Source organism: Entelurus aequoreus, linkage group LG23, assembly GCF_033978785.1.
Source record: "Entelurus aequoreus isolate RoL-2023_Sb linkage group LG23, RoL_Eaeq_v1.1, whole genome shotgun sequence".
Classification (NCBI taxonomy): domain Eukaryota; kingdom Metazoa; phylum Chordata; class Actinopteri; order Syngnathiformes; family Syngnathidae; genus Entelurus; species Entelurus aequoreus.
This window is the reverse complement of record NC_084753.1, coordinates 27,184,421-27,198,355: the sequence shown is the minus strand read 5'-3', so window position 1 is coordinate 27,198,355 and position 13,935 is coordinate 27,184,421. Positions and strand designations below refer to the sequence as shown.

At 38.0% G+C, this 13,935-nt stretch overlaps 1 protein-coding gene across 3 annotated transcripts in view; it reads right to left on the bottom strand.

Annotated features, from left to right (window-relative positions):
• Positions 1 to 12,894: 12,894 nt before the first annotated feature.
• lin28b (lin-28 homolog B (C. elegans)) overlaps positions 12,895 to 13,935 on the bottom strand; it is a 66,900-nt gene continuing 65,859 nt past the window's right edge. For 2 of the 3 annotated variants that reach the window (XM_062033723.1, XM_062033724.1), the window contains exon 4: positions 12,895 to 13,483. In XM_062033723.1, the coding sequence (XP_061889707.1) occupies positions 13,183 to 13,483 (301 nt within the window). In that variant the 3' untranslated portion in view covers positions 12,895 to 13,182. The remainder of the gene's footprint in view (positions 13,484 to 13,935) is intronic. The other variant, XM_062033722.1, reaches the window with a different exon arrangement.

Sequence of the window (13,935 nt, the reverse complement as noted above, 5' to 3'; positions counted from 1 at the left end):
GTGTTTATAGCCTGAAGGGTGTTAAAGCTGCCATTTAGACAATATTAAAACAGTAACTCACAAACTTGCTAAAGCTACAAGTGTTTTTCTTAGGTTGCTATTTGTTTATTCGTTCAATTAGTTTGTGTTAATTGTGTACTGGTTCATTTTAGCAGGATGAGCCTGAAGGGTGTTTACATGATGTGGTGCAATGCTGCCCTCTAGTGCACAATGCGAGTTAGACACCAGACCAAGTTTCTGGCAATTGGACTTAACCTATTAAAGGCCTACTGAAATGAAATTGTTTTATTTAAACGGGGATAGCAGATCCATTCTATGTGTCATACTTGATCATTTCGCGATATTGCCATATTTTTGCTGAAAGGATTTAGTAGAGAACGACGCCGATAAAGTTCGCAACTTTTGGTCTCTGATTTAAAAAAAAAGCCTTGCCCCTACCGGAAGTAGCGTGGCGTAGTTAGTTGATCGCCTCCTCATATTTTCCTATTGTTTTCAATGCAGCTAGAGCGATTCGGACCGAAAAAGCGACGATTACCCCATTAATTTGAGCGAGGATGAAAGATTCGTGGATGAGGAGCGTTAGAGTGATAGACTAGAATGCAGTGCAAGACATATCTTTTTTCGCTCTGACCGTAACTTAGGTACAAGCTGGCTCATTGGATTCCACACTCTCTCCTTTTTCTATTGTGGATCACGGATTTGTATTTTAAACCACCCCGGATACTATATCCTCTTAAAAATGACAGTCGAGAACATGAAATGGACATTCACAGTGACTTTTATCTTCACGACAATACATCGACGAAACACTTTAGCTACGGAGCTAACGTGATAGCATCGGGCTTAACTGCATATAGAAACAAAATAAATAAATCCCTGACTGGAAGGATAGACAGAAAATCAACAATACTATTAAACCAGGGACATGTAAATACACGGTTAATGCTTTCTAGCTTGGCGAAGCTTAAAAATGCTGTTGCTAACGACGCCATTGAAGCTAACTTAGCAACGGGACCTCACAGAGCTATGATAAAAACATTAGCGCTCCACCTACGCCAGCCAGCCCTCATCTGCTCATCAACACCCGTGCTCACCTGCGTTCCAGCGATCGACGGAAGGACAAAGGACTTCACCACGATCATCCGTGCGGTTGGTGGCTAGCGTCGGCTAGCGCGTCTGCTATCCGAGTCAAAGTCTTCCTGGTTGTGTTGCTGCAGCCAGCCGCTAATACACCGATCCCACCTACAACTTTCTTCTTTGCAGTCTTCATTGTTCATTAAAAAAAATTGCGAAAGATTCACCAACAAAGATGTCCAGAATACTGTGGAATTATGAGATGAAAACAGCTATTTTGTATTGGATTCAATGGAGTACCAATACTTCTGTTTCACTGGCTACGTCACGCGCATACGTCATCATACAAAGGCGTTTTCAACCGGAAGTTTAGCGGGAAATTTAAAATTGCACTTTATAAGTTAACCCGGCCGTATTGGCATGTGTTTCAATGTTAAGATTTCATCGTTGATATATAAACTATCAGACTGCGTGGTCGGTAGTAGTGGCTTTCAGTAGGCCTTTAAGTGTAATAGTAATGCAAGTATGCCCTCCTGTGGACAGACTGGGTTAGTGTTTTTTTCCAAATTCATTTCTCTTTTCATTATTGATACATTTAAAAAAAAGACTCTAGAAATGACTAGTGAAACCAACATCTGTCATATTTTCTTTAAAAAAATGATCAAAACTGGTAAGAAATGATACATACTTTAATGCCAAAACAATAGGTTTATTTTCCAATCAACATTTCTGACTTTAAAAAAATATCCAAGGCAAGATTTACAGAAACAAAAAGGCAATACACTTAGATTAAGGCTAAAATAATAACAAGTGATCCGCACAAAGAACACTTTCCCCCACTCAATCAGTGCTTGGCTTTACATATCCTCCCACAGTGAGACTGGCAACAATGTGAACAAACAAACAAAAAAAATCTACTTTACTGGCCGAACTGCAAGTGGAGGCTTTACAATATAACTAAATCAAGCATTCTTACCGAACAATCCCATGTGTGACACGGTCAGGCATTATTGTGACAAATCACTTGAAGTACGTCCTTCTACGGTCAAGATTAAGCAGCAGTTGAGATATAAATGGGATTTTTATTTCCTTATTGCTTCCTTATTTTTTAAGGGTTGCTGCAATACTGTATGGTATTCATCTAATCTCAACTTTTACAAAAATCTTTAAAATACCAGAAAAATTGTCTTTGTTAGTGTGTATCAAATACATAATATTCACTGGACTCATTTGTTGCTTTAAATGCATGCTGTGACTTACTTCTATGTACAGTACAGTACAGTACAGTACAGGCCAAAAGTTTGGACACACCTTCTCATTTCAATGCGTTTTCCTTATTTTCATGACTATTTACATTGTGGATTGTCACTGAAGGCATCAAAACTATGACACCTGTGAAGTGAAAACCCTTTCAGGCGACTACCTCTTGAAGCCCATCGAGAGAATGCCCAGAGTGTGCAAAGCAGTAACCGGAGCAAAGTGTTCATTCATGGTTTTGATGCCTTCAGTGGCAATCTACAATGTAAATAGTCATGAAAATAGAGAAAACACAAACTTTTGGCCTGTACTGTACATTGCAGCTTCGAGCGAGTGCTTAACATCTTATGGAGATCAATCAGTAGTTACATTGATTGGAAGGGGGGAAAAAAACAATGTACAGTACAAATAAAAGCATGGCATCATGCTTAAGCACGCTAGAACAATCCTGAAGTCTGGACGAGTACAAACGCTTTTTGGGCGCGCTATGTTTGCTCAAGCTCGGTCCCAAATTTAATGCAATAGCTGCCACACTCAGGAGAAGAAGGGCCACATACTGTACGTATATGTCAATATAATATTGTGCACACTAAAAAATGCTGGGTTATTTTGATGACCCAATTTATGAGTTGCGAGTTATTTTTATGAAGAGCAATCCATTTTTGGGGTTATAAGGGTATTATTTTAACTCAATTTCTGGGGGTTTCAAAACGATTAACCATTTTTGGGTTGTTTATCAATGAGTAACGCATTTTTAGGTAAAAGGCTTTTTTTATTAAAAAGTCATTTGTTTCTTGAAGGGAATTTCATTAAGGATTAATCTGATGAGCATTATTTACAATCACACATCTTATGTATATGAACATATTTGAGCATGCTGTATAGGACTACCATGACCACACACGGCAATTCTTGTAAAAAATTTTAAAAAATCACTTATATCCTGTTTTTGAGTTTATTTTAATGGAATAAAAATAATTTTGATCAGTAGTTCGGAAGGAGTAGGACAAACCAGCAGTAAAATGTATAATTTTTAACCAACTATTGGGTCAAGGAGAGCTAAATTGCGCAACCCAATAGTTGGGTTTGGAATAACCCAACATTGTAGTGAGCATAACTCAGCTTTTGTGTTGAATAAATCCAACCCAATAGTTGGGTTATGAATCAACCAACTTTGAGTTAGCATAACTCAACTTTTGGGTTAAACAATTCAAGGCAATAGTCGGGTTGGGAGTAACCCAACATTCATTTATCATAGCTCAACTTTTTGGTTAAATAATCCAACGCAAAAGTTGGGTTGAAAAAGTTAAAAATAAGTCAAATAGGGCCTTGTCATGTTTTGAACCAGCAGTTGGGTTCAAATTGGGTTATTTTTTTAACCCAACATTTTGTGTGTGACAATAACCTAAGAATCTTGCTAGAAAATGTTGCACATTTGAGATTAAAGTAGTGATAATGACAATAAAGGCTTGTGTGATTTTTATTTATTTTTTTACTTGTTAAATGCCCTTTTTTCATTATAATTTTACCATTTCTCAAATTAACTATATTCTTGTAATTTTAGGAGAATTTAAGATTTATCTTTACGAGATTCAAGTGAAGAATTTTAAAGAAACGTGTCTGAATATTATAATTTACTGGTTAACAGCTTATATAATTAAATATAATTTACTGTATTCTTTTTACTACCTCATTTTTTTATATATCTGAGGCTTCCATTGACTTTTCTTTTAATTAGCATAAGTAAAAGTCATACTTTTTACGACATTTGAGTAAAAAATTAAAGAAAAGTATGCCGGATTATTTTCATATACTTTTATATTTTATAGAATTAAATATGATTTTACTTCAGTCTTTTTAAGACTGTGTTTTATATAGATTGAGTGTTATACATTACAAAAAAATTTGTTTTAAATGTTTCAAGAAAAAGGTCGTAATTTACGAGAGTAAAGAATGAAAGAAAAATGTGTTTGAATGTTTTTATTTTGTTTTATATTAAAAATAATTTTACTTTTTTCTTGTAATTTTCACACTGCTGTATTTTAAATATAAAACTAAGTCTACAGTTTGATTTTTTTCCTTTTAATATTTTTTTGTGAGAATTATTAAATGTATTTTTTTTTTTTTCAATTTTTAACATGATTACAGTGGTCTTTAGAATATTACATAAAAAAATTAAAAAAAAAGATTGTTTTGGTTTGTGATGTTCTATTCTTAATCTAGCATTTCTTTACTTTATCAATTAAAAAATTCTTGCAATATTACAACTTTATTTTTGTAAATTGTTGCCACTTAAAAAAAAATAAAAAATTCAACATATACCGTATTTTCCGGACTATAATCCGCTTATTTTTTCCAACCCTGCAGCTTATAAAACCAACGGCCTTAACGTTTTGTAATCAAACAGTTTTCATATTACGCCGACAGAAACACTGAAAAAGTGTGTTATTGTTTGTGCTCTGGCGTAAGTTGAAAATGTACTTCCTGTTTCGTGCCTTGAAACAGAAGTATGTCCTGTTTCGTCTACTAGTCGTCCATAGCGTTTCTGCTCGAAAGGATTCTTCATTCATCACTTATGTAAGTTTTACAATACAACTAAATCGATTCATTCTTGCCAAACAGTCCCGTGTGAGATGTCTGTAGGAGTGTTTTCATGCATATTTGTACGTGCTATCGTAAGTGTCTGTGTTAGTACAAAACCCAAAACCAGTGAAATTGGCACGTTGTGTAAATGGTAAATAAAAACAGAATACAATGATTTGCAAATCCTTTTCAACTTGAATAGACTGCAAAGACAAGATATTTAATGTTCGATCTGAAAAAATTTTTTTTTTTTGGGCAAATAATCATTAACTTGGAATTTATTGGCAGCAACACATTGCAAAAAAGTTGTCACAGGGGCATTTTTACCACTGTGTTACATGGCCTTTCCTTTTAACAACACTCAGTTTGGGAACTGAGGAGACCAATTTTTGAAGCTTCTCAGGTGGAATTCTTTCCCATTCTTGCTTGATGTACAGCTTAAGTTGTTCAACAGTCCGGGGGTCTCCGTTGTGGTATTTTAGGCTTCATAATGCGCCACACATTTTCAATGGGAGACAGGTCTGGACTACAGTCAGGCCAGTCTAGTACCCGCACTCTTTTACTATGAAGCCATGCTGTCGTAACAGGTGGCTTGGCATTGTCTTGCTGAAATAAGCAGGGGCGTCCATGATAACGTTGCTTGGATGCCATGTTGCAAAGTCCAAATGAGCTATTATTTGCAAAAAATAACCAAGTTTTCCAGTTCGAACATTAAATATCTTGTCTTTGCAGTTTATTTATCATATATCATATTCCTACGAAGTCAGACCTACACTGTTTTCAATGTCCATTTCTCAGATTATATTATTGTTGATGACTGAAGTGCTGATATCAACCAAACCTAACCCCTGCCCCAACCCCCTCCACATCCCACCCCCCGGATTGTAAATAATGTAAATAATTCAATGTATATACTCTGATGATGATTAACTTGTGAGATGACTGCATTATGCTGATAGTATATATTTATACCATGAATTGATTAACATGGACCCCGACTTAAACAAGTTGAAAAACTTATTCGGGTGTTACCATTTAGTGGTCAATTGTACGGAATATGTACTATACTGTGCAATCTACTAATAAAAGTCTCAATCAATCAATCAATATTCAATCGAATACAAGTTGAAAAGAATTTGCAAATCATTGAAGTCTGTTTTTAATTTACCATTTACACAACGAGCCAACTTGTTTTGGTTTTGTATTATTAACGTACAATGGCATTCTTTTTGTATTGTTTCAGTTTCCTAAATTAATTTATAATGTTTAATTAAGTCTGTTTAGCTGCTTGGAGAGCTAGCTTCCGCAGCTAGTGGGTCCTTTACGATGACTTCTGTTTTGTTTGATCAGCCGTTTTACTGCCGTGTTACAGGCACCGTTGGGAAACAATTAAGGTATGTAAATAAACATTTACAAAATCTTTCGTACCGATATAGTATATCTGCATCTTATAGTCCGGTGCGGCTAATCTTCTAAAATTTGGTGGGTGCGACTTAAATACCGGTGGGCTCTATAGCCAGGGAAAATACGGCAATTTAAGTTTAACATTACGTTTCCATTCTTATACTCCACACCCACCCCTCCCATTTCAGTGTGGTCCAAATGCGGTTTACCATTTAAGTACCAGGAAAAAGGCCACAAAGTCAGGAAAGTGGTAAGCGTGCTTGAGCATGGTCCCAGTGTGAGAATTTTCGTGCCGACTTTCACAAACAAGTCTTGCGTCCATAAAAGTGAAGTCAAGTCGTTAAGAAAGACTTTGCAATGCAAACATTAGTACAAAAATCGAGTGCCTCACAAGAGAGGGCATCATCTTTGATTATCCACGGCCAAAAAAAAAAAAGAAAACAAAACGAGGTAACTATTTGGTCGTCGTGATAAAACCGCGTCATCCCTAAAATGCAGCGAAACCAACACCTTCTCATAGACTGTGTCAAAAAACGTAAGAAAGGAGGTAGATGAACTAAAAATGGAAGGTATGAGGTAGGTTCTTTTTTGCTGTAAACTGAACAAAAATGAGAAGGAAGACCTTTGAGGTTGTGGCTGCTCCAACGAAGAGACTGGACAAGACCAGAAGGTAGAACTCAAGGAGGTAGATAATGATAGCAGGACACAAACGTCTCTCTTGAGTGGATGATTCCCAAAAGAATAAAATACGCTTCTTTGCTTTTTTTTGTTGTTTTTTTTGTTAATTCCCTGAGAACATTTTATCATCCTGAGAGAGGAACGCTGTGTAAAAAAAAATTTAAAAAAATAAAATACATCATACAAAAAGGTCGGTGTGTGGTTTGGTCATTCATTGGTACTCTGCATTGTTGAGATTAACTTCCTGACGCGTACTTTCCAAAATAAAAGTTGGCGGGGGGGAAAAAAAACAGATCCGTTCAGGCACCTAATCGTGTTGTTTGGTTTGTGCCATCACTAATCGTCTTCTTGCTTACATCTTCCCCCAAACGTTGTCTTATTCCATAGGAAGAGTGTCCGCTAACGAGCGAACAACCGATTGACGACGCTTTTTGGGTAAAAGGTGAACGTTTTTGTCCAATAGTCTCCATTCGACCTTTGCAAACAAACACATCGCTCTTATTCTGAAAGAACAAGGCGAGTTAGCCCCTTGACAAATCCTAACTTTGACACAAAATAAAGATTATTTGGTATAAAATACCACATTTTCTTAAAATAGTCGCCTGAAAAGCCACCTTCTGTGTCCGCTATACTGAAGACAGATCCCTTGTTGTATGTATAAAGAACGAGGTGGTACACATAGTTGATTATTTGGGGCGCGGCCTCCACTTAAGCAGAGATGACTATTTGAGGAAATGCGGCATACCAATTAGTTTTTATAAATGGTTGGTTTATATAGGCTAGTAAGGTAAAGTTTTGTACCTGACAAGTTTCGGCTACCTTGCTTCTGCAGCCTTCATCAGAGGTGTCACGTGATGTTAGCGTGACGTCGTCTGTGACGTGTTATATCAGGGGTCACCAACCTTTTTGAAACCAAGAGCTACTTCTTGGGTACTGATTAATGCGAAGGGCTACCAGTTTGATACACACTTAAATAAATTGCCAGAAATAGCCAATTTGCTCAATTTACCTTTAACTCTATGTTATTAATAATTAATGATATTTACACTTAATTGAACGGTTTAAAAGAAGAGAAAACACAAAAAAAATGACAATTAAATTTTGAAACATAGTTTATCTTCAATTTTGACTCTTTAAAATTCAAAATTCAACCGAAAAAAAGAAATTTATGGAACGTTAGTAATTTTTCCTGATTAAGATTAATTTTAGAATTTTGATGACATGTTTTAAATAGGTTAAAATCCAATCTACACTTTGTTAGAATATATAACAAATTGGACCAAGCTATATTTCTAACAAAGACAAATCATTATTTCTTCTAGATTTTCCCGAACAAAAATTTTAAAATAAATTCAAAAGACTTTGAAATAAGATTTAAATTTGATTCTACAGATTTTCTAGATTTGCCAGGATAATTTTTTTTTTATTTTAATCATAAGTTTGAAGAAATATTTCACAAATATTCTTCGGCGAAAAAACAGAAGCTAAAATAAAGAATTACATTTAAAAAATTATTTATTATTCTTTACAATAAAAAAAAAAAATTACTTGAACATTGTCAGGAAAGAAGAGGAAGGAATTTAAAAGGTAAAAAGGTATATGTGTTTAAAAATCCTAAAATCATTTTTAAGGTTGTATTTTTTCTCTAAAATTGTATTTCTGAAAGTTATAAGAAGCAAAGTAAAAGAATTAATGAATGTATTTAAACAAGTGAAGACCAAGTCTTTAATATATTTTCTTGGATTTTCAAATTCTATTTGAGTTTTGTCTCTCTTCGAATTAAAAATGTCGGGCAAAGTGAGACCGGCTTGCTAGTAAATAAATAAAATTTAAAAAATAGAGGCAGCTCACTGGTAAGTGCTGCTATTTGAGCTATTTTTAGAACATGCCGGCGGGCTACTCATCTGGTCCTTACGGGCTACCTGGCGCCCGCGGGCACCGTGTTGGTGACCCCTGTGTTATATGGATTGTTCCATCCCACCTGAAGTGGTGGGATGGCGGTTGTCCCCTGGTGTGCCACCTGTCGTCCTGCAGGACTGTGTCCCAGGTGTGGGATAGTTGGTAGGCTCCTTCGTCTCTGTTGACAGTCTTTGGGGCCCGCCTCTTTGATCTTGACACCTCTGATGAAGGCTGCAGATGCAAGATGGCCGAAACTTGTCAGGTACAGAACTTTACCTTACTAGCCTATATAAATCAACCATTTTATAAATACACATCAGTAGGCTAAATGAACCTCTTCAACATACCAATTAGTTTTGTTTTAATAAGCATGTTTAAAAAGTCGTTTGATTTGTCAAAACGTTACGAGACGCCAAAGCCACGTCATTTTGGGGACGAGTCGACTTCGGAGACGCTCTTTTTCACATTCAATACGGTCAGAGAAGAGTTAAAAAAAAAATGTTTAAGACTGAGCTGATAGTGTCCAGTGCCTCACCTTTAGTAAACGTATGGATGTGCTGTGGAAGTTCGGGGGAAAAGTAGGCGTGGCTTCATAAAAACGACTAAAATAGACCAGCTTGATTTGTCTAAAAGCAAGGGTGTCCAAAATGCGGGCCACGGCTTTTTTTTTTTTTTTTTTTTTTTTTTTAAATTTAATAATGACCCTCGGCATATTCTGAAAATATGATTGGGGACGTGAATCTTACAACAACTCCGATTCGAATCGATTTAACAATTACTGATTCAAACCGATTCTCGCAACATATTATTTGGTATAAAATGCCGGCCTAAAAATACGTTTTGTTTTTGTCTTAAATTGGTTCCTAAAAATGATTTTTTGAAAATTATCAATACTACTAATAATAATTGAATTCTCTATTAATGCAGAGTTTGCCATACATTCATTTATTTGTAGCAACCCCTCAATCTTAATGTCGTTACATCTACGTACAGCAGGGGGTGCCATAACTCTGCGCACCTGGTATGCTAGAGAATAAAAGGACACAGCAGAATAGATCAGTGTTGCCAACTTAGCGACTTTGATGCTATTTTTAGCACAAGTAGAGTTGCCCCTCACCACATCAAATATTGCGATTTCGTAGATTTCTGGGGGGATATTTTAGATATTGTACGATTTTTTTTAGGCATTTTCAAGCATAAAAATGACTGCATAAACTAAAAATATTAATACTAGTGTAGTATTATCCGCTAACCTACTCAGTGATCGGTAGGTTGTGAGTTCAAACCCCAGCCGAGTCATACCAAAGACTATAAAAATGGGACCCATTACCTCCCTGCTTGGCACTCAGCATCAAGGGTTGGAATTGGGGAATTGGAATTGCAATTAAATCACCAAAAAAGATTCCCGGGCGCGGCCACCGCTGCTGCTCACTGCTCCCCTCACCTCCCAGGGGGTGATCAAGGGTGATGGGTCAAATGCAGAGAATAATTTCGCCACACCTAGTGTGTGTGTGACAATCATTGGTACTTTTACTTTTTTTTTACTTTAATTAGGCGGTATAGCTTGGTTGGTAGAGTGGCCGTGCCAGCAACTTGAGGGTTCCAGGTTCGATCCCCGCTTCTGCCAACCTAGTCGCTGCTGTTGTGTCCTTGGGCAAGGCACTTTTACCCACCTGCTCCCGGTGCCACCCACACTGGTTTAAATGTAACTTAGATATTGGGTTTCACAATGTAAAGCGCTTTGAGACACTAGAGAAAAGCGCTATATAAATATAATTCACGTCACTTAATTGAGCTTAAACCAATCGGAGCGTGCTGTTCAGTATCGTGGCCACTGATTGGCTCAGCCTTAGGCAGCATTACTATGTTGGATTAAAAGGAGTGTAATGGTGACTAAAGGGTGTTATTTCATGTATTTCATTAAAACGTAGCTTGAAAATATTAGATTTATAATTTTTGTCTCCTACTTTGCGGGAAATCGTTTATCGCGGTCAAGTCCGTAACCTGGCCCTGCAATGAGGTGGCGACTTGTCCAGGGTGTACCCCGCCTTCCGCCCGATTGTAGCTGAGATAGGCTCCAGCACCCCCCGCGACCCCAAAAGGGAATAAGCGGTAGAAAATGGATGGAAGTCCGTAACCGATTGACAGCATTACTGTATTCAGATTGTTGTGTTATTGGAGTCTTTTGGAGACTGGCATCAAAGCATGCATTGCTCTTCTCAACAAGCAGCAGGTGTCCTCACTTACAATAGCATAATAACGTGACCTACAATGGACTTATTTGAGCGTATTTTTCAAAAAAAATGCATCAAAGTGGTCCCCGCATGCTCGGTGGAGAAAGTTTGGACACCCCTGATCTCAAGGGAGTTTTTTTGTTTTTTTTCCCCACATAAACATTCTTTGATATACACATGGCTATTACCTAAGCTAGTGTGCTAACTCCTTAAAAATATGTCATAGAATCTCATTCATATAATCCTGACTTTACATATATATTAATGATTCTCAAGCCGTCGTGGTCGTCCCAACAAAACAGATTTTTACTGATTCATCGCGCTTGAAACTAAGCGTCGCGGCGTCCAATCTAAGGCGTGTCTATCTAGGATAATAATGAAAGGGGTTAATAGAGTCGACCTTTCCAAGCATGCAAATGGGCGACGAACCACTCGGATCGGTCTAGTTCCTGCAAGGAGCGAGGCGAACGCAAAAAAAGCCACCACGCTCCGCGCGATATAATGGCGGCAAATACGAAGGCTGTGAGGGGAAAAAAAGCTGCCTTTATAAAAGTTAACAGCGCTTGTTTGTGCTCGTGAACGTGGCCTGTGTTCCTATTATTTTCAATGCCTTGACTAAAGACGCCATATATTCGAACGGGCTCTCGGTATCAGGCGGTGCCATTCCTACACCGCGGCAAAATACAACCGTGAGACGCATTGGTCATTTTGCATTGGGGGCACCAGATGGCGCTGTGGCGGAATAAGAACCTTGCATTTGCTGCCAGAGTTGCGATACAGGTGCAAAATGTTTAGAAACGTGTGCTATAGTTGTCGTTTTTGCTGTAATTTCCTGCCGCCTCTCCCTGTCCTTTCTCAAATTCTGCGCGAGGCAACCTGGGGAAAAAAAAGCCAATCTGCACCCGCTAGCTCACCATTTATTTTTGCAATAACTGAATGTGTTGTCTACGCCAGTGGTCCCCAACCTTTTTGTACTTGCGGACCGGTCAACGCTTGAAAATTTTTCCCACGGCGAGGGGATGGGTAGTAACTTTTTTATTTATTTGTTTTTTTTTGTCATAAAGAAATACAATCATGTGTGCTTACGGACTGTATCCCTGCAGACTGTATTGATTTATATTGATATATAATGTATATATTGTGTTTTTTATGTTGATTTAATAAAAAATAAAAAATAAAAAAATAAAAATAAAACATTTTAATTTCTTGTGCGGCCGCGGCCCGGTACCAATCGGTCCACGGACCGGTACCGGGCCGCGGCCCGGTGGTTGGGGACCACTGGTCTACGTGATTAACTCGAGCAGTGATTCTCAAACTATGGTACGTAAGCCAAATAAGTAAATATCTACTGCATATGGAGTGTCATTGTTGATGATGTTGTCAATAATATTACATGTATTTGTTAAATAAAACCTCGGCCTTGTTTTTGATGCATACTTAGGCCTACTATGCTACTGTAGTCGAACGTTGGTCCATACGGTGGTACTTGAAGAGCCATACGTTTTCTGAGGTGGTAAAGTTTGAAAAACCACTAATCTCAAGGTGATACTTTGAAATAGAACACACTTATCTGTTAAAAGCAGAATTTGGCTTGAATGTTTGTATTGTCACGTTATGAGCCAGCTAATCCGCTTTTTTACCCCCCATTAAGATTCCCCTAAGATGTTTTTTTTTTTTCCAGAGGTAACCGTCGTAGTGGTGTGGATTATCACTTAAAAGATTGTGGCTTTTTAAATCCTTGTTAAAATGTGCTGTAAAAAAAGACTCATTTGGGAAGGATTACATTTGGGAGTAAAAATCCAAACAATGAGATGGGTAAAGAGAAAAAAGCGTGTTTGCCTCCACAGCTGCACTGATTGACTACAAGATCGTCTCCTTGCAGTTGCCATTTCTGTGGCGGCCGCCATGGCGCCACAACCTGTCGACGAGGTAGGCACACAGGCGTTGCCATGCAGAGACAGTAAAATAGTACGACTTTTTTTAAAAAAAGAAAGAAATTCAGACCTCCCATTGTGTCACAGGTGTGAGGTAGATGAAGCAAGGAGAGAGAGATTTAGGATTTCCTCCATCTCTGGGTGCGGTGGTGAGTTTGGGGCTCTTCGGCGGATGAGGACGAGCCCCCCAGGGGAGACGTGCCGTAGCGCTCCTCCTCCTCTGGGGGGCAGAGGTAGGCCGACGACCCCGGGCTGGAGGTAGACGCGTATTGGTCCTGAGAGCCTGCGGATGGCGTCGGCGCCTTGTGCGGGCACTGAGCTACCATGTGCGCGATGCTCTGGCAGTAGTGGCATTTCTTTGGCTGGGGGGGCAGGCCACACTCCTTGGCGTGGTGGTCCAGACCTCCACAGTTATAACAGCTGCGGGGGATAGAGATGCATCACATAACGTCACTGGGATGGGAGAACTGTTATTCTGTAACTGCAGCTGCAATAACCCCAACTCGCCGCTAGATGGAGGTATGACACTAGTGGGAATTATAAGTACAAAGGGACATAATTATGGTTAAAGCAGGGGTGTCCAAACTTTTTCCACTGAGGGCCACGGAAAAATTTAAGCATGCGGGGGCCATTTTGATATTTTTCATTTTCAAACCATAACAAAATATATGGATTTTTTTTTTTTTAACCTTTAGGGCTCCCGGGGACCATAAAGGGTCTCAGTCATTAAACTGTTGAAAATAAGACAAATTATTATTATTTTTTTAAATTTAACGCTTACAGTAAATCTCTATATTAACTTGAGGTTGATATAAAGTTTAAAAAAAAAGGTTTTCTGTCAAAGACAACTTTGTTTTTTATAGTAAAACTGA